At 37.4% G+C, this 19,336-nt stretch overlaps 1 protein-coding gene across 1 annotated transcript in view; it reads left to right on the top strand.

Annotated features, from left to right (window-relative positions):
• The first annotated feature begins 2,252 nt into the window (after positions 1-2,252).
• LOC104403277 (threonine aspartase 1-like) overlaps positions 2,253-19,336 on the top strand; it is a 22,330-nt gene continuing 5,246 nt past the window's right edge. The window contains exons 1-4 of the mRNA XM_010011354.1: positions 2,253-2,308; positions 2,662-2,702; positions 6,525-6,635; positions 11,284-11,357. Coding sequence (XP_010009656.1) covers positions 2,253-2,308; positions 2,662-2,702; positions 6,525-6,635; positions 11,284-11,357 — 282 coding nt within the window. The remainder of the gene's footprint in view (positions 2,309-2,661; positions 2,703-6,524; positions 6,636-11,283; positions 11,358-19,336) is intronic.

Genomic DNA, 19,336 nt, shown 5'->3' with positions numbered 1-19,336 from the left:
CTAGAATGAAGACTGATTGAGGAAAACCTCAAAATCCAGATACATCTTGCTGTTTATCTGTGACATAGTACTAAGTTTGTAACTAGTGGCGTAATTTAGGATATCTTGGCAATTCTGCAGGTGGGATGCAAAGTTATATCTTGCCACTGTAGTGCAACAGTTGAAAACATAACTTAAACATACACTTAAAACAATAGGCATATATTAAATGTGTTTTTTCCTGTGAATTTTCATAGATGATGTGTCAGTTGATCTCTCAGGATGTTTGGCATGATGCAGGATTTCTTACTGTTGTGAAGCAATAGCATACTAGGGCTACCAGACGACCTGCTGATGGCATGGATTCTTTCCTTGCTAGCCTTTCTTAAAGCCCTAGTTTGTGGGCTTATCAGACTTTGCCAGAATTAAAATGGAACAAGGCCAAAACCAAATTTTTTTTTAATAGCTCTAATGAAGCAGATCTAGAATGTTTTGTCCAAAGTCAAAATGTGCATTACTTGTATTGGAGGGGTGAACAGCTGATTTTGGCAGTTGCCATTGGATCGATGCTTCCTGTTTACAGAAGTCTCTGAGTTCTCCGAAGAGCCCTGGGAATCCCTCCAGCTAGGGAATGCCTGGCTTAACCAGTGAGTGCTGTTTAAACAGCAGGTGATGAGCAAACTCATGGCAGATGTGCTTCGCTCATCTTCTCTCAGAGCCAGCTTGCTATGGATAACGTACAACTGATGGTTGAATTGGAGGTGAGAGAAATGATATCTGGATTTTTTTTGTAGATCCATTGGGCTTGGTATCTTTAGTCAAAGAGCACTGAAGGCTTGGTACACAGTCAAAGAATGGTGTTCTGTAGACACAAATACCTTCCAAACGGAAGAACAAAGGGTTTTGTAACTCATCATTCCTTTCAAATGTGGCCAAGTTTGTGGAATGTAGACTTAGAGTAAATGTTTGTGTCATCTCATTGGTGGGAAATCTGGGCTTTTAACAATGGCAGTCTTATGAATTGTACTTTAAAGCTTCTTGTAAACTATTAGAAATTAATGAGCTGAAAGGCATAGTTGGAATCTGATATTTGTTCTTTCCTTAGCGGGAATATGTTTGTCTCTTCCTGTATTTTTAGGTTGTGCTTCAGTTCACATATGAGCAGTGTCTGCAGAAGGATAATGCTGACACATTCTCTTTTAGGAATTTTGTGTCAGATACCTCTCCTGGGAGCAGGGGTTTGGACAATTAGGAGTAAGGATATGAATTTCCCTATTTCAAATTATGTTTGTTGAGGGGAGAAAAATCCTCATACTTAAACAGTTATAAGACTGCTAGTTACTGTCATTGCACAGTATTATTGTTGCTTTGTATGTTGGTGCTCTATAGTTTTGGTACTCTAAACTTTGTACTATCATTTGTGGTTTTGTAACAAATGAAGCATGCTGTGAAAGCATTATTGCGTCTTCTCTATGACAGAGGAAAAGCTTTGAGAAGAGCAGGGAGTGATCCTGAAGCTTCATATAACCTATTTTATCCACTGCGAGTTTGTGATGTCACAAGTTTATATCTGATGGTGGACAAAGATGAATAGGCAGCCTCTTCGTTATCTGTGCAATAAAACCAGCTGAAAAAGTAACACAACGTTGCGATGTAACATCAGCGCTTGTCTGCGTTCTGTCTGTGCTTCTCCTTGTCAAAAGCATTGGGATTTTGTTGGACAGTGGTACCCTCTTTTAGCTAATTTCTTAAAATCTTACCTGTAAAGTTTGACAGTACAGGTGCTTTTCCTTGCAGCTTCTTTGAAAATTCTAACCAGATGTTTTAACTTACTTAGCGTGAAATACAAAGATCTCTGGTTTCAGACAGTGTGCGCTTAAACATTTAACAAATAATGGGGCATGAAATTAAAAGCAGGCTTCATTTAGTGCTTATATATTCCTCTCATATTCGTTGAAATTGTTAGCTTGAAGTTTAATGGAATACATAGCAGAAGCAGAGTGGCAAACAGCTTCACTTTAAACATGGTCTGTACACAAGCTGACTAAGTCCAGTGGTGCAGGTGATCTATAGATTATTGATCTGAAAAAGTCTGAATTTCACTCACATCACAGCACAAGAAGGTTTAGAGCTGTTTAGCTGCACTCCTTTATAACTGGGTGATGCTGAAGCACTTAACTGGTTACACCACACCACAGTCAAGTGTTTAGACCAAAGTTCTGAAGACTTTGAAAGCTAATGCAAACAATGAAGCTGGTAATAGCTTCTCTACTATGGCGGAGTATGAATGTAAAACATCCAATGAACAGCTGGCTGGTCCTTCAGCTGGGTAAGTGTAAATAAAACACTTCTTATACAGCTTAGTCTGTGCTAGAATGAATCTGTCCAGTAGCTACAAAAGGGAAAAAAGTATAGGATCAGAAATTAACAACTTGTATCAATCACGTCTCTGGAGGAAGATCACATGCTCTGGAGGAAGGAATCTTCAGTGTGAGGAAGTTTAATTTACCAGAGGCATAGATGAGAAAACACTTCAATTGTAGCTGTAGTTCCTCAGAACAAGACTGAATATTGAGACCATTATTTTTCTTAATGCTGTCTATACTGTTAAAAGATGTCTGTTCTGTTCACGGTCTGAGGCTGAACCTGGGTCCTAGTGTTCACTTATGGTTGCTTTTGCAGAACTAATGGGATTAGTGAATGTGGAGTTGCTCTGAAGACCCGTTTGCTTATTTTTTAAGACACCATTTGTGCAAATTAGTAACATACAAAATATGTAAATAAAAACTTGATAATGCTTTCTTATGCCAGATAGCTGTAATAGAGCAGTGGAGCTTCAAAGAAGGGAAATGTGTTTTGTAAAGTATAATTTCGTGACTGGGGGAGGTGAGGATTAAACCAAGACTATTGAAAGATGTTTTTTGTTTGTTTTTTCCTACCCTTTCTCTCTGGTGTGGCCAGCCAGCGCTACGTTATTAGTTAATGCTGTAGTTGAAGTTTTGCTTTGGATTCTTCATGACAAATTCTTCGGTGCTATGCCGGTGTAACTGGGAAGGAACAATGAGTTCCATGAGACTTCAAAATGGTATGAAAAGCCCCAAGTTTTTGTAGTTTTTGTCATTAGCAAACTATTAGATCAAATATTTGTCTGGCAATTCTATTTTATTGCACTAGAAAAAAATTATTTTGGGCTAGTAGGCATATTTTAGTCTATTTTAACTGAAGTTTTAAGTGTACAGCAAGATCTATCATTCTTAAGAGTAGAGAGAGGAAGGAATTGGAAGCCAGATTGCTTTCTCCTTCTGATGAGAAAGCATTATGACTTTAATATAAGTGACAGTATTTCACTTGCACGTTTTCCTGTTTAAATGCTAATTAAATACAGTGTATATGAAAAAATGCTGTTACCTACATGGTTATTTTTACAGAAGACTGCATTATAATTTCTCTTTCTCAATAGCTTGGCTGTAACAAAATGATTTTTAGAACTAAATTAATGAAATGTGTTCCTAGCCTTTGAATTCAGTGTTTTGAGAACACTCAAATTAATTCCTGTGTACAGTGATGGATTCTCTGTAGAAATAAAGTATAATACTGCTTTTGTACCATTATTTTTGCAGATCTAGTGGTGGATGCATAGTGTTCAGCTGTCCAGAATATTGCTTAACATAGACTCATTTGTGCTGCATTGCTGTGTTAAAATACACTCTTCAGCATAATCACAATCCTCTGTAATAAGTTTGTATATCCAGAAATACCTTCTTTTAAAAAAAAATTAATCCCTCATCTAACTTTATTTAATTGTTTTATTTGGAAAATAAAATACATTCTCTCTTTTAAAGAATTTGCTGTTCAGTGTGTATTTAATTTGGCTTACAGTCTGATTTTTGAGAGGAGAAACAGTCTGAATGTACTGTAATGTAGAATACTGTAATAGGCAACTGGTTTTTACTGCCCCTCTTCAGAGGCTGATTTCCCCACAACTCAGCCAGAGCAGAGAACTGGAGGCATGTACTATATTCTTGCTGATTTTGCACTGAAATGGTTTACCTGAAGTTGGTGGTGAAAGCCACCAATGGGAATAGATGAGGGTGTAGTCACACAATTCACTTCTGGTTACTCTGTGGATGGCAACCTTCAGAAGAAGTGAGGAAACAGGTGGCCCATGGAAGTGGTGCGTGGAGGAGATCGTGAACCGTTGCAGGGGTTTTGCCAGTGTCTTTGTGTTTGTGTCTATTTGCTGCATGTCTTTGGAGGTAAAAAAAAAATCAAAGAATTCTGATGAAAATATAATGTTATATTTTTTGCTGCAGATTCTTTACATGGAGAGAAATATATTGCCAAGTCTCCTCATAAAGTTAACAAGAGAGAACCTAGCATGTGCAAGTTATTCAGATAATTGAAAATCTGATCAGTGATGATGGCACATAGTTGACACAAATACTGGGAAAGTGAAGAAGTATGTGATTGGTTTATTTACATGCTTTTCTTTCATCTACTCTTTCCTGAGTGTGGGAGAAAAAAAACACATGAAAAGAAAAAGTAATTAACTCAATGTGAGCGTTTCTAAAACAAGACTTAGTGGCATCAAGTCTATAAGCAGTAGTGGCTGGCTGTTCTTAAGTGAACATACAGTCTTAGTATTTTAGGATGGCCTTAAGTATGCTATCTGCTTTAATCTGGTTGCTGGCAGTGTTATACTGAAGTAGAACATTTTTAACAATTCTAATTATACAGATTATTAGTATTTTTCATTAGAACCTTGAAAGAAGCTTTCACAGGCCTTGAAAGAGGATAAATGTTGCTTGTTAAAAAACAAACCAAAACTACTTCTGTCTGCAGTGACTTTTCACCACATCATGGCTTACAGCCTGAATAATTAATGCAGCTGAGTATAAGATTAGGTCTGCAGGCCAAGTTCAGATGAAGACATTGTCTTTGAAATACCTGAGTTTCTGAAGTAAAGATTAAAGGATGCGTTTCCCCCATGAAGAAAACCGCTTCTTTTTTTTCATTCATTTACTTGCAGAAATGATATCACATACTTAGCCAGCACTTGGTTAATGCAGTGAAAGTATGAGACATACTTAGCATCTTGCAGTAAAGGATTTTGATTTGGATGGTAAAGCTCTTTGCAACTTCCCAAGCCTTGCTTTTCGATTTTGACCAAACATATTTTCCTGGTGTATTATCTATTATGTTATGATTGGCTGAATTCATGGTTCACAGGGATTTGGCCACAGTCAGTGAGTAACAGAGTAGGTGTAATTGGTACCTACCTGGTAGTAGTTCTTGTACAAAGCAAGTGGTGCTTTAAAGATATTATCTGTTTCTATTAGATCAAGTAAGATATTACTGTTTATTGAGCATACCACACATTTTCCTGCAATGTGGGCTTCTGTTTTAATGACCACCGTGTATCACTTCTAAATGTGGCTGCTCTTATGTCAAGAGAAACCATGGTAAAGCTTTTATTTTTTCCTTACAATAAAGCTTCAAGTTGGTTCTTATTGTGTTGTTATTTGCATTCAAGAAGTAATTTAGTCATACAAACAGCTGTTGGCAAGTTGAAAGAGGCTGATCTGCTCTAAAGTTCTTGTGAACAGCCAGTCTTTTACAGTGTCCATATACTCAACATGATGCACTAATTTATTTCAAAGAAGATCATTGAAAAGAAGTACATGAAATGCCTGTTGCAATGGTACATTCAGCTTTAAATCTGAGTGTATTGCAGATGTGTGACTAGAGTCTCCTTGGGCTGGAGTGCAAGAACTTGGTTAGTTTTGTGGCTGAAGACATTTTAAATTGTATAAAAATCATACCATTGTTTCTACATTTAAAACTATAGGACCCTCATTTCAAATTACAAACCAGAAAAAAGAATACTTAGACTTGATTCAGCTAACTTGAAATCTTTTCCAGCTTCTGATAGAAGACATTTTATATCATATGTCTTAAATTAACAACAGAAAAGCCACTGTAAAAAGGAGGATGTGTTTTGGCTTTTCTGCTAATATTCATAAAACAGCAAGGAAGATGGTCTGTAGCAGTTTGGTGATGTCTCTGTACAAAGTGCTTTAAATTGAGAAAAATGAATAAACTGTAAAAGTGACCCAAAGTTTCTTGATTATTTTCATATGTGGCCATCATTATATTAATTATAATACAGAAAGAACAAAATGAGTCATGATTTTTTCCAGCTTGACACTCCATTTTTATATTGTTATACCTTCATCAATCCCCGAACAAATGGTTTTGCACTCACAAATGTAATTTTCAGTATGTTTATTTTATTCTGTGTAGATCTTTTCCTTTTTGTGATTACTAGTAGATCAGTAGATGTCTGTTTAGAAAGTTACTCATTAGAAACTCTAATAAAAATAAAACGTGCTTTCATCAAAGCACTGGTTGACCTGACAGTCTTTTTAACCTTTGGTGACAAGATTAAAGAGGAAAGACAAGAAAGTCAATTAAAAAAAACCCAAAAAACCCAAACAAGACACTGTTCCTATTGCAAATAATTCTCCCCAACCATTTTTACCTAGGTTCACCTTTTCTAGCCAATGAAGATGGTGTACTTGGAGGTGTGATAGTTCTTCGGTCGTGCAGGTGTTCAGCAGAGCCTGAATCGTCACAGGAAAAGCCAACTTTACTAGGTAAGAAATTCTTACTCATTTTTAACTTGAGCTAGGTGCTAACCCAAAGTGAAAGATGAAATAAAAACTGTCTGTGCATGTTTATCATTGTTCAAAAGCCACAGAGAAAACAAAAACAATTGAAATTGCTTGAGATAACCAAACTAGAAAGTGAAATAGTACTTGCTTTGATTGTTCTCTAAAACTGTGGAAAAGAGCATTCTTTCTGACTCATTATTTCTAAGCAGAATTGTGATTCAGAGGGCTGTGTGGGATCCTTCTAAAACCATGGCAGAGAAATAATGTCTGCCTGTGGCAAGGCAGGGTATGTTTCTTGGAGAAAAACCATTGCATTTTTACTTGGGGGCAATGCATATGATTGTTTACTGCTTCTCAGTGGTTTATATGCTAAACACGCTATCTAAAAAGTTCTTTGTTCCTCCTTTTTGCAGGACAAAATGTGAAAATTTGGAGGATGCACTTAAAATGTGGAGGGGAAGTTGTTGTGTGGTTAGAAATTCTTTGTTACGCCCAGAAAAATCTGTCAAATTAAGGCATAGTCCCTATTTGCATATGCAGACAACAGGAATACTTGCTGTTTATATTGAGATCAGCAGAAAACTACTTCACCTCCATCAGTAGCTGACTGGGTAAAAGGGCTCGGAGCTTTGCAGCTCTTCAGCCCTGTTTATGTCCTAGAAATAATATCCTCATCTGGCTTGCTGCTTTACAGCAGAGCAAGTGTATTATAGAAAACCATCATGTGGTTTATCTTAGAGAAGCAGCTAGGAGACTGAAGGCTGTAGACCACTGGCAGAGGTGGGTGGAAATACAACCCAGAGACAGTAAGGCCCATGTTCCTCTTTGAAGGCAGGGATTTGGGGCTAGGGACATGCAAATTACTTCAGCATGACACTTGTACCATCTCCTTTTGTGTGGTGCTCCTTGATGTGGGCTTATGTGTCTGGTCATGCTATGTGCTTATGTAGTGGGTCACATGGCCCTGTCTAATATATATTTGTTATGCTACCAGAATTAAAGGTTTTATTAGTTTGTATAATCTTTTGCTTTATGATTGTTTCCCCAAGTGTCTCATGAATTACTGTCAGTAGCATTACAGATTGGAAATAGCTTTCATATCTTTTAAGATCTGAGATGACAAATTTAATCACCTAACTTCGTGTATTAAGGCAGGTTATAGCATCTCACGTGGTAATTCTTAAATTGCATAATTTCTTTTTAATTTATAGGCTATTATTTAGGATAACACCTCACCTCTGTTTTAATTCATTACTACTTTGTCCCACTAAATCCTAGTATTTTATCACCAGAGTTTGCCTGCTTACAGCTTGGAGCAGCAGGCAAAGTATGCGCTAAAGGTGAGCCAGTGGATATATTCTTCATGATCCAGTATTTATTGCTCTCGGTTCAGTGACTTCCAGGATGTTAGGATCAAGTTATTACAATTGCGCAGGATTAGGTGTATGTTATCTTTCAGGGTTTCGCTCATATTATATCTTGCTGGTTTGCATTATAAGAATCTTTAAATATCATAAACTACTTAGTGTTGGTCAACTTGAAACTGATTGTATTCCCCCTTGCCAGTCACTTACTTTAAGTGGTTTTGCTCAATACAGTTAATAACATTCATGTTTCTCTACCCAACAGTTGAAATTTATGTGTCATTTAAGCTTTAGGTCAGCATCTCATCTTACCCAAAAATGTTTCGTGTACATTTATTTTGCTGTTACAAACAACCAGAGATTTGGGAGGTGAATCCTTACAATTTTCATGGGTTTGAGATTATCTGATGGACTACAGAGAAATTTTGGAAGGCTTTGGATGGGAAAGGTATTCGAACTGGCTTTTGTATATTACATTTTTTGGAGTTATTACTTGAATAGCTCGTCTTTATGAAGAAGTAGACTATCAAATAAGCTTTGACAGTCATCTTTCAACTATTTGAAAGCCAAGACTGTCTAATTCAGACTCCAGAATTGGGGCATGGGTTGTTAAACATACAGAGAACATCGCAAGTTTGATTTACAGTTTTCAGAGTTAAATAACTGAAAATACAGTTTGTTCTTACTTGATTAAGTAAGAACAAACAAGATCAACTTCAATTTCTGATGTTTGGAAGTGAGAGAATTATTTCTCCTTATTTAATGTTTGTCATTCGTGTAAGAAAACATGTTTCTATTCAGGAAGATTTGGTATTTTTTCCTCAAAAATTAATAAAGAAAATCCCAAATATATTGTACCATGTAAATAAAGACTCTTTGTCCATTAATCTTTGGTTTTCTTTCCACTGAAATAGGATTCATATAACACAGCTTATTCTGAAGATACTTTTTTCTGTACCACAGAAATTTCCTGCCTTACAGTGCATGCTGAGTTAACATATGATTGAACATATGTAGTATTTGTGGTGTTTGGACTTAAAGTAAGTTGTGTAACACTGAAGAACATGGTGTATAGAATAATGAAATCTCATGTCTTTGTTGCAGAGATGTTTTGGGGTGGTTTTTTAAGTATTGAAGCAAATTGCAAGGAAGTGATTTATGAAATGGTTGAAAATATGTGAAATGTCTTCATATAAGTATGTAATTTAGGATTTTAATTGAAATTCCACTACTTGTGGTAGGTAGCAATAACCATGTTTCATGCTAGAACATGCTACTTTTGGTGGACAATCTAGAAGGAAAAAATTGTTAAAAACTTGAAAGAATATGCCTAGAGTTATCAAAGGCAGAGAAATAGTATTTTGGGGGTATTTGGCCAACTTCTCAAACTTGAAAGATAAGATTAAATTTGTGTCCAAAAAATAAATGCTTTCACTGACAGTTGAACCTTTAGGGTGTTAGGGAGGGGCTGGCCTCATCGACCACAGCTACATCACACTAAATGTTTCACTCTCTGAAAGCTTTTGACTAACCTTTGGCAATATCAGTCATGAATCTATTACGGGGGAGCAAAGCACATACCTGAATGAAGTTCATTTTTCTTTTATGATGATATCTACATATCTGTCAGAATCTTCAAGTCTTGCTGGGATTGTCTAAACTTTGATCTTCTGCTCTGGGTTAATTGCTATGCAAGGATAAATGGTTCAAAGGATAAGCACACTCAGCATGTTGTGACCTTCATCAGCCATATTAAAGGAATGTGAGGAACAGGAGTAAATAAGAGTTTTAAAACCATCTATTGATGCTTTTAGCGGTATGTGAAAGTCTCTTTGTAAAGAAATACATGGAAATAATTTTCCATGGCATCAGTGTATTTCATGCAAGACTGATCCTGTAATCCAGAGGAAGAAATTATATCTCAGTGCAGTTTTTAAACCTCTTGCAGTAGTCTATGAAACACCCTGAATTCTGATCAGCTACTCTTTGTCTTTCCTCCCTTCCTAATTATCTACTTAAGGGACACAAAGAAAACTGGCTGTGACATAGAGCAGGAAGAATACAGTGTGGCATTTATAAAGCTCCTCTGGATGGAAGCCTAATGTGAATAATGTGCTCATTGCCTGAATTTTGTGTTGCAGCTGAGTAGGAGTGTGTATGCATATATAAAGATGCTTATGTATGTATCAGGGAGTTAAAGAAAGATCACAGTGATGGGCTGCTTAAGCAATTGATAAATTGGGACACTTTCAAACTTGAGAACAACACCTTGCTGGAATAACATGCACTAACAATACACGTTAGCAACGATTAGTTTCCTTAATGATTATCACTACAAACACGACACTTGGTTCAACATTTATATCTTAAATTATCTGTGAGTATAGAGTACCAAATTGTGTGTAGCTAACGCTATAAGCAAAGGTAATCAGACCTGAGAGTGCTTTGATAGGGAAGCCAAAATCAAAATGGTCTCATTTCTTCTCCATCTTTCTTTCCTCTCTTACCTTTGGTGCTTCTTACCCACTCCCCAAAGAAAGGGGGTGATTGCCTATGCTCTTGATGTTATTCAGCTTACTTTTGGGACCAGGTCTTGCTGTAATTTTGTCAGGTATTTTTCTTGCTTATTGTGCAGTGTTATTCTGATTCCATCAGCCATCTCTCCTGCTTTGTCAGCAGGATTATTTTCCTTTCACCAGATGTCTTTCCTGCCTGCTCTATATCTTCAGTTCTCATCTTACAGACTTTCACTAATTCTCCATGTTTTCCTGTGTTTTACTCCTGCAGCTAAACCACAAACCTCCATTTACCTATTGGTAGTTACATATTATGTATATATTTATGCTCAGTTCTGTGAAAACAATGCTTGTTACTGGTTATTCTGTTGGTAGTGTTACAATTCTATAGAATCCTTGTGCACCACCTGAGCTTCTGCTTTAAGATATGGTCCCATCTTTTTAATAAAGTTGTAGTTGATGTATTTCTCATCTTGGAGGCTCCGTATTGTTGAAGAAACATTCTTACTCTGGGTATAAGTTCTGCATTGTTTGACTGCCAATGGTGCAGGAAAATCTTGTTTGTTTGATAGCAGTTTCTTTTGAGATAAAATTAGTCTGGTAAGTAGGCTTTGGTCTTTAAGTTCGTTTTTTGTCCTTTCCCGAACTATTTTAAGCTATATGTGTTCCTCAGGATTCCAGTCTTATTAAACTACATCTTATATTTTAAACCAATGCAATTTTTGTGACTTCTTGCTTTTTCCTTTGTAGTGGAATTTCTGTGGAGCCATACAACAGAGAGCATGTGTGTAGGATATATGTCTGCACAGGATGGCAAAGCTAAGGTAAGCCATGAGGAATAGGTTGTGATACAGTACAATGAGTGCAGAAGCTAGGAAGAATATAAAATAATGAAATATGTAAGAAATTTCTATCTTTAAGAGAGCGGAAGAAGTAATGGTGGCATAAGCAGTTAAATGTATCTATTGATTGGGCATTTCTAATTCCTTTTTTTGAATTCAGCAGTTAACAAACCTGTGCTAACACACGTGTTATGTCAAGAAAAGGTACCACAAACACAAGTCCATTTCCTCTGCTAGTATTTGTATTAGACTAAGATTATCCAGCTTGATTCAGTGATACTGGCTATTTAGGGTGCTAGGATATTTTCTGTGGGTGTGTCTTCCTTCAGATAAAGCAATTGCACCATCAAGTTAAAATGGAGAGAATATAAAACAGACTTCAAGCTGGTTCCTAGAATAGCCTCTGTGATATATATTGTGGATGTTAACATCCATGTTTACAGTTTCTTGGAGCCTAATAATTTTTTTTTTTTTTAAATGAGAGATATAATACATCAAAATTGAACTTGGCAATGGAAACCTGGAGAAATCCTTCATGTGAAGATGAAGGTGTAGGGGTTAACCAAGAGGATGAGCCACCTGCTCTTAGGCACATAGCATTGAAGGGAGAAAAAGGCAGGCATTGCAGTGTAGCAACCAATGCATTTAGGAGAGGTGTTTGGACAATGAGGGTGAACATGGGAGAAGCTGCAAGCAGAAACATGATCATCATTTCTGTAGCCCTTCATACATGTACAGCTATAAATATTCATGACTGAGGGTGGACAATCAGAAATAGTTAAAGGAAGTGACAAAAGTGGGGCAATAAGGAGGTGGCTCCCCAGTACGGTTAAAGTAATGGAGGAAGTGGAGGTGTTCACTGAAACACTTGCATGCATTAAAGGAGAAGATGACAGCCAGCAAGTTTATACCAGCAGATAAGCCCAAGACATACACCCAGCATTTTGATGGAAGGATGAATATTAAAGCCTGGAAAAGGAAAGGATTTTAGGGCCTGGATGTGTTGACTTTCTTCAGAAATGCTTGCTTGTGTGTGTGCTGGAGGAGAAAGTTTAACTCATCAGCAAGAGAGGGAGAGAGGACTACAAAATTCAAATCTTTTTTTTTTTTCCTTTTTTCTGTATCCCATTTGAGATGAGCATGAAGGAGGATATGAGCAAGATACTGAAAAAACATACAAAAGAAGGAAATTGACATCAGATCTTTCAAACAGCAAGGATGGTGTAACATGCTGGTTAAAGCATTGGGAATGGATGAGTTCATCCTCTAGGAGTAAAATGTGTAGAGAAAAAAAAGACAAGAATGCTCCAGAAGGAAGAGGAAGATAAAAAGCAGCTGGTGAAGGAAGTGCTGGTAGAGGTGTTAGTGAAGTACTCACTTTCATGGCTTACACAGAGTTCTTTCCAGTTAATTATCCATGGAATAGAATGTGGTTTCACTTCTTTTCCTAACATTTATTTCAGGTTTATTAGAAAAGAATCCAAACTCAAGTTAAAAGTACAGACTGGATTGAGTGGAACCAAAGCAAGCTCCGCTGCAGATGTTCTAGTATTCACTAGTTAGCTTTAAAATCATTATCTTATGTTCACAGTGAAAGGAGGATTCCTAGAATGCGCAATGTTAAATGATTCCAGCGTGCACACCTGCCTCTGACTTACACTGACAGTTCAGAATGTCATTGTTTCCTCCTGTATTATCTGTCTAATTAATAACTAAATGCTAAAAATGAAATCTATCTGGTAATGAGCACTAGCATGACAGTGCCCAGAGATGTTTTCCTACTCACAGTTGCAACATTTGACATCTGGTGTGCATTGTTTTTGTACTGCTGGTGAATTCTCCAGCTGGTAATCTTGATTGCGCTGACAGACACAGCTGCTCTTCTTGGTTCACTTTTAAATTATGTTTTTGACCTTCATTGAAGAGTTAATCCCCCTCCCTTTCTTCCTCCTTTGAGTCTGTGGCCACAAATGCTTTCCAGAGAAAAACCACAAGCGCTTTTGCTGCTGACTTCTATTGATCAAAAAAAGTCTTCAGTCATAAAAGCTGGAATTCTATTCTGCTACAACTAGGACTAAGTTATAGATGGAAAACTGGGCTTGAAATAGAACACAATGTATTGCAAGTAAAAAAAAAAAGAAGAAAATCCTTTTTCCTTAATAGAGTAACTGTTTTGGTACAGTTAATTTTGAGTGCTTGCCTTGAAAGAATAATGGTATAAGAATCCATGAAAGTATAAAATATAACTTGTTTATGAGTTCATAGCAAAATGATCAGGCAGTGGCTTGTAAGGAAACATCTTGCCTTCCTGTTTTTCTAGGGTGGTAAAGAGCTTCGGTTTTTCTTTCTTTCATCAGTCAAGGACTCAAGTTTTATTCTTAAACCAAGGGGTTGTCACAGTGGGTGATTTTGGGCTGCTTCAATTTAATGACCGTGAAAACAGATTTTTATAGCAAGACTTTTAGAAAGTGAGAAGTTGTGTCTACTGTTACAAATTGGACTAATATTAGAAGCATAATTATATAAAGTGGTACAAACTAAGGAAAAAAAGGATTTAATCTTAATGTGGTTCTTTGTGTGTTGGAGGTTAATGCATTTCATATTAGGACCTAGCAAATGGCGATTCTGAACCCCAGATGAAAGCTGCGGAGATATAGGAGGCCTTTCTTAAGACACTTACAAGCTGGATACCAGCTCACCTGCTGACACTGGTGTGCTCAAGAGGTGGAAACATACTCAAATATCAGCAACTCCTTAAAAAGAACAGTGGGACAGGAAAGTGGAATGGGAGACTTGAAGTGGTTTGTACATCCTGACCTGCCGGTGCTTCTGGCTTTTAGCACTGTGAGCTCTCCAAGTACTGATTTGGAAGTACCCTTGCAGCAGGGGTTTATTTCCTCCCAGTTTGGGAAAGACTGGGTTCTGCAGCTGGCCGCTCACCTCCAAACTAGACTGTCTGAATGCTAACTCACCAGCATAAAATGGCTGAGCCTGCAAGAGCTGTGGAACAGTTCTGCACTGTGACTAATAGTCATTTGATTTAAAGCATACTTTCTGGAAAGGTGTCCAGTCTTTTTTTGGAAACCCAGATGCCTGGAAAAGTCACCGTTTCCTGTTGAATGTTGGTGTAAAATGTTTGGTTGAACATTACTTTAAAAATACCGTGGAGGCTTGCCAGATGAACTAAGTTCACACCTTAATGCTGACAAGTCATCTCTGGTGGTGTGTCTTATTACTTGCCTTGAGCTCACTCTCAACGCTGGAAGTATTTCAGCTCCTCCACCAGTGATAGCACTGGCAATGTCATCTTTACTACCTGCATAGTGGATATCTCATTGACTTCCTCTGATTCGTATGCCCTTGAACCCTTACATCACTGCTGTAAGCAACTAATCAAAGTATGTCCTTGCTGGTTCAACTATAATCTTCATCCCTCTTGACACAAGCAAGAGGGATGCCAAGTTTCATAATCACTTGGTGCCAGTGTCTTTAACATACTGGATGTGGAAGGAAACAAACCTTTTGTCTGAACAGCTTTGATGGTTTTATATACTTCTTAGAACTAACCTGCGCTGCCTATTGCTACGACTTATCCAGGCTGGAGACTGGAGCCTCAGCTATGTTGAGCTTAAGGGACAGATGCACTTTGTTTTAGAAGTTGCCTGTCCCAGTCTTCCTTCCTGAAGCAATACCATGACAGATTGTTTCAACATTAGGCCTGCTTTTTGGGAGATCAGTGGGCTTCCCAAGATCTCCTAAAGCAAGTTCATGTATTGCCATCTATGTGATAGTACAGTTGTCACATAAGGTGATATTCAACTCTTTCTAGCTGTTAGTGAACCTGTTAAACTGTTCTAGGCTGCTGTGAAAGTTTCTGGCTGTGGCCATGAGAATAGATAGAAAATTCTAGCCTGTGGACTTCCTCTGCACTTAGCCAGCTCCTTTTGTAGCAGTAACTGCTGCATCAGCAAAAGTCAAGACTTCTAGATTGAAGGACTGGGAGTTTAAATAACTTCATGAACCGAGGGGGTATGTTTTTTCTTTTTGTGTTATTTTGATGTGAATTCAAGATCTTTGATGAGCAGTTCACTCTTTTAGATTTCCTGTCCAAACTTTCTTCTGTTTCTGAGACATCAGTCTTCAGGGTCACCTTCCAGATGGTTTTTTTTATGGATCCATGATAGGTCCAGCAGCTGCTCATAGCATTGGCTAAGAAAGTCATCCTGTAATCAGAGCTCTGACCTCTTTAAAGATACTCTGGCAGCTTTCAGATAACCAGTTCCTATTTTCCTGAACTGATTAGCTTACATTCTGAGAGCTTAAGCATTTCTGTTGTCACTGCTGGGAAAACAGCTGTATTCCAGTGACTACAGTGTTGCTTCTTGGAGCTCTGTCCATACTACCATGAGTGATGTTCAGTATTTGAGGCCTTAAAGGTTGGTATAGCATTTGGTAGAATAGTTTGTCAGTTTGCATGAAGGGCTTTGAGACCTTCTGCCATGTAATTTGGGAGGGGGAGAAATAACTCATTGAATTCACCCATGCTGTGATTTTAGATATTATTGGAGAATGGGAAGGAAGGGAGGTTAGTGGGTAGGTTACAAATTAACTGACTCCTCTTAGTTACATAGTGTTCATATCTTCTTGTTCCTTGTCTGCTTGCTCAGTGGAGGCCACTGCAAAGGAAAAGTTCTTCAGTCTCAAATGGCAGTGCAGTGTATGCCTGCAACGTGAATACACATACCAGCTGCATCTCTTGAAGGTTCTGGTTATGGGTAGGCAGCCTTTCTTTGATTTAATGTTGTGTATCTGTGCATAATCAAGCAGGAGCCCTTTTATCTCAGGCAAGGATCTGCAGAGTATTTGTTCAGTCAAGACCCACTGTATTCTGTGTGCAGAAAGTGTAAGTAGGCAGGATGTGCCAAAGAACTTCTTTTTCCTGGATCTCCCACATGTCTTGCATTATCTTAGTGATAAAGAGTAGTTGGTGGATGATGTTTTTGCTTGAAAATAGGTACTTCCTCACTGTGTTTTCACGAGTGTTTGAAGTCAGAGTGCTTTCTTTTTGGTGAAAGACCCAATCTCAATACCAACAATGTGCAGGTTTGGTCCTGTGTTATGTGTAGGTATATGAAATTTTTTTCAGCTCACTATGATTCTTAGTATGTATAAATGTACTATATGATCTGTGTATTAAATGTTCAACTTTTGCAATTATTGTAAGTGTTGCAACACTTTTGAGATATCCTTGTAGTTCAGCTTCATAGGTTTTCGTTTTTGTAACAGCTACATGACCTAGACACACATCTCTAAAAATCTAGTTGTAATATTGAACGTAATTCAATTCAATTGCCAGTTTAAATCTCTCTTTTGGCAGACATTTGGTTCTTACAAATTACTAATCTTTATGTTATGACAGGTTTTAATACTGCAAAGCTACATATGCCATTCTTTCCATTTTCTAATGAACCAAATTCAAGTTACTTTGTAAGATATGGGGTAACAGTAGTAGAGAGCATTGCATATTGCTGTGCTTGAAAACATCCATCAGCAACAACTGCTGTCTACACCAAGTGTTGTGGTTGCAATATGCAGAGACTTACCTTTGAAGGTTAATTTCATTTTCCAGTATGAGGAAACATAGTGGACAGGGAAACCATTTCCAGTTCACTTTTCCTGTTGAAGTGTTAGTTGTTGTTATCAGATTTCTTCACCTTTACTAACGCTGTAAAACACTTTACTAATGGTAGCAACATTATTTCCTTCTATGGTTGAGGTGATACATGTGACAAACACTGACTGCAGTGATTGTTGCTGGTTTTCTGATGATGTGCTTCTGTGTTTTACTTTGTGAGTAAAAGGTCTATGAAAGCCCTTTGTCAGGAGAAGGGCAGTTATCCAGTGCTTATTGGGTGAAGAAACACATCTTGGAAGAATCCTAATTCTAATTTGAAAATTACTGGAAAAATTTACCAAGCCTGTTTAGTTAACAGAAATACTAAGTCAAATAATTCAGTCATTCATTTCAGACTACAGAGACAGTCTTTTAACTTCATGAGAGAGGAAAAGTATATGTCAGTGTTATACTTTTTTTTGTTGTTTCTTTAATTGGACTCTTGTCTGGAGACTGGGGAGTCATTCAAATTTTCACTTGAAAAGAGCTCTGGATACAGTAGAGCATCCAGTTCTCTCATAAAAATAAGGTATTTATATTTGTTGGAAATAACCTTCAGTGCTAAGATACCAGTTAAAATATTTTGCTCACAGACCTTCATGGAAATTCTAGGCTCTGAGATGGGCAGATAAGTTAAGTTTTTTGGGTTGAGTTCTTGCATAAAGCCAGTAGTTCTGGAAATCTTCTCATTTTTGGCCAACATTTTAAAATGGAGCAGAGAAAATGGGATTGTGTATGCAAGGCATGCAAATATCAATGCGATAACCTGACATAGCACCTGCAGTTTAGAATGGTAAAAGTCACATTTTGAGATATATGGCACTGTTTTAGAATACTTCTACAAAAGCCTGGGACACTGAGTTGAATAGGTGATTGGTTGGTACATGGCTTTTGACTGTCTAACTACATGTATGAATGATTTAGAGAGATGAAAATGCTTTACTTTTCAACTTTCTTAAAAATCTATATTTTTATAGTGCTTTATATTGTTATTTTTAGATATATAATAGTATATTGTAATATACTTACCCACAGAATGAATTTGAGCTTGGAAAGACTGTTGGATTCCTGAGCAACCTTTACATAGAATCAGTATTTTCAGTGCCTGAGAGCCAGAAGCCCTCAGTACATGTGTCCTTTAGTCTTTTGCCAACAAGGACAATCATTCTGCAGCCCCTCTTTTTCTCTTTGCTTCTTATCCCCTCTTTTTTCTCTCTCCTCTCTTGCCCCTCCCCCTCCCTCCCCCCCTTCCTTTTCTTACTTTTTCTTTCTTTTTCTTCTTTATGAAGATTTCACCAAAGAAGTTGCTCATGGGATATTCTGATAGCAGCATTACCAGTATTTTGCACGGCACTGTCATGTGGCAGGGGTACATTCAAACCATGTTGGAGGAGAGCTTCCCAGGAGACAGAACAGCAGAAGATGGTTGTTGCTGCCAAAATGGGCTATTACTGCCTAGAAAATAAATGAGATAGTGTGGCCAGATGGTTCTCATGGTAGAAGCATGTACCCAGCTAGAATGCTCCAAATTTCAAAAGAATATATGGAATTGGTGGAGTAAAGTTGCAAAAAGCAATTTCCTTAAGTGTATGATGTCCTTGCTCTTTCATTATATTTCATCAAAATAGTGCAATGAATGGAAAAAGCTTGTTTTATAAATTACTCTGTCTAAAGCACATCCTGAGCATGTAATAAGAAAGCTAAACACATGAAATACTCCCTAGATTTGCTGAAGAACTGAATGTGCTGCCATCTGGTAGTTGTACTTTGTCCTCTTGGCAACATTTAATTGACTTCAGTTTTCTCATGCAGCACTGTCTGTCTTTTGGCTTACACTTTGTACTCAATTTACATGGTATTTATGCTTTTAGTGAAAAAAACAAAGCTGTTGAGACAAACCAATACTTTTATGTGAATAAAAGAAGGATGCTAGGTCTTTAAAGACTTCAAAAAAAAAAAAAGATCTTTTTGATATTAGTTGTTCTCAAGGTTGTTCCAGAATCTTTTTCTATGAGACATGAAGTAAGCCTTGGCACAACTTGTATTTGTTTTGCTGGGGTTTTTTAAAGGTATACTAAAAATATGTAACTTAAAAAGTATATCAAATGTTCATGACCAAAGGATGAAACCATATATTGTCCCTGTAGCAGTTAACACTTATTCCAGGGCAGAAGGACTTGAAGGGTAGTGGGAAACTTTCCAGTCTGCATCAAAAGGGGCTGAGAGATAATAACATTCCATGGACAGTGTCTGCAGCACTGGGGTTGAGGGAGTTGGTTGCTCAATG

The sequence above is a fragment of the Nestor notabilis genome, unplaced genomic scaffold, assembly GCF_000696875.1.
Source record: "Nestor notabilis isolate BGI_N333 unplaced genomic scaffold, ASM69687v1 scaffold26763, whole genome shotgun sequence".
Classification (NCBI taxonomy): Eukaryota; Metazoa; Chordata; class Aves; order Psittaciformes; family Psittacidae; genus Nestor; species Nestor notabilis.
The sequence above is the reverse complement of the archived record's forward strand: the minus strand, read 5'-3'. Positions and strand labels throughout refer to the sequence as shown.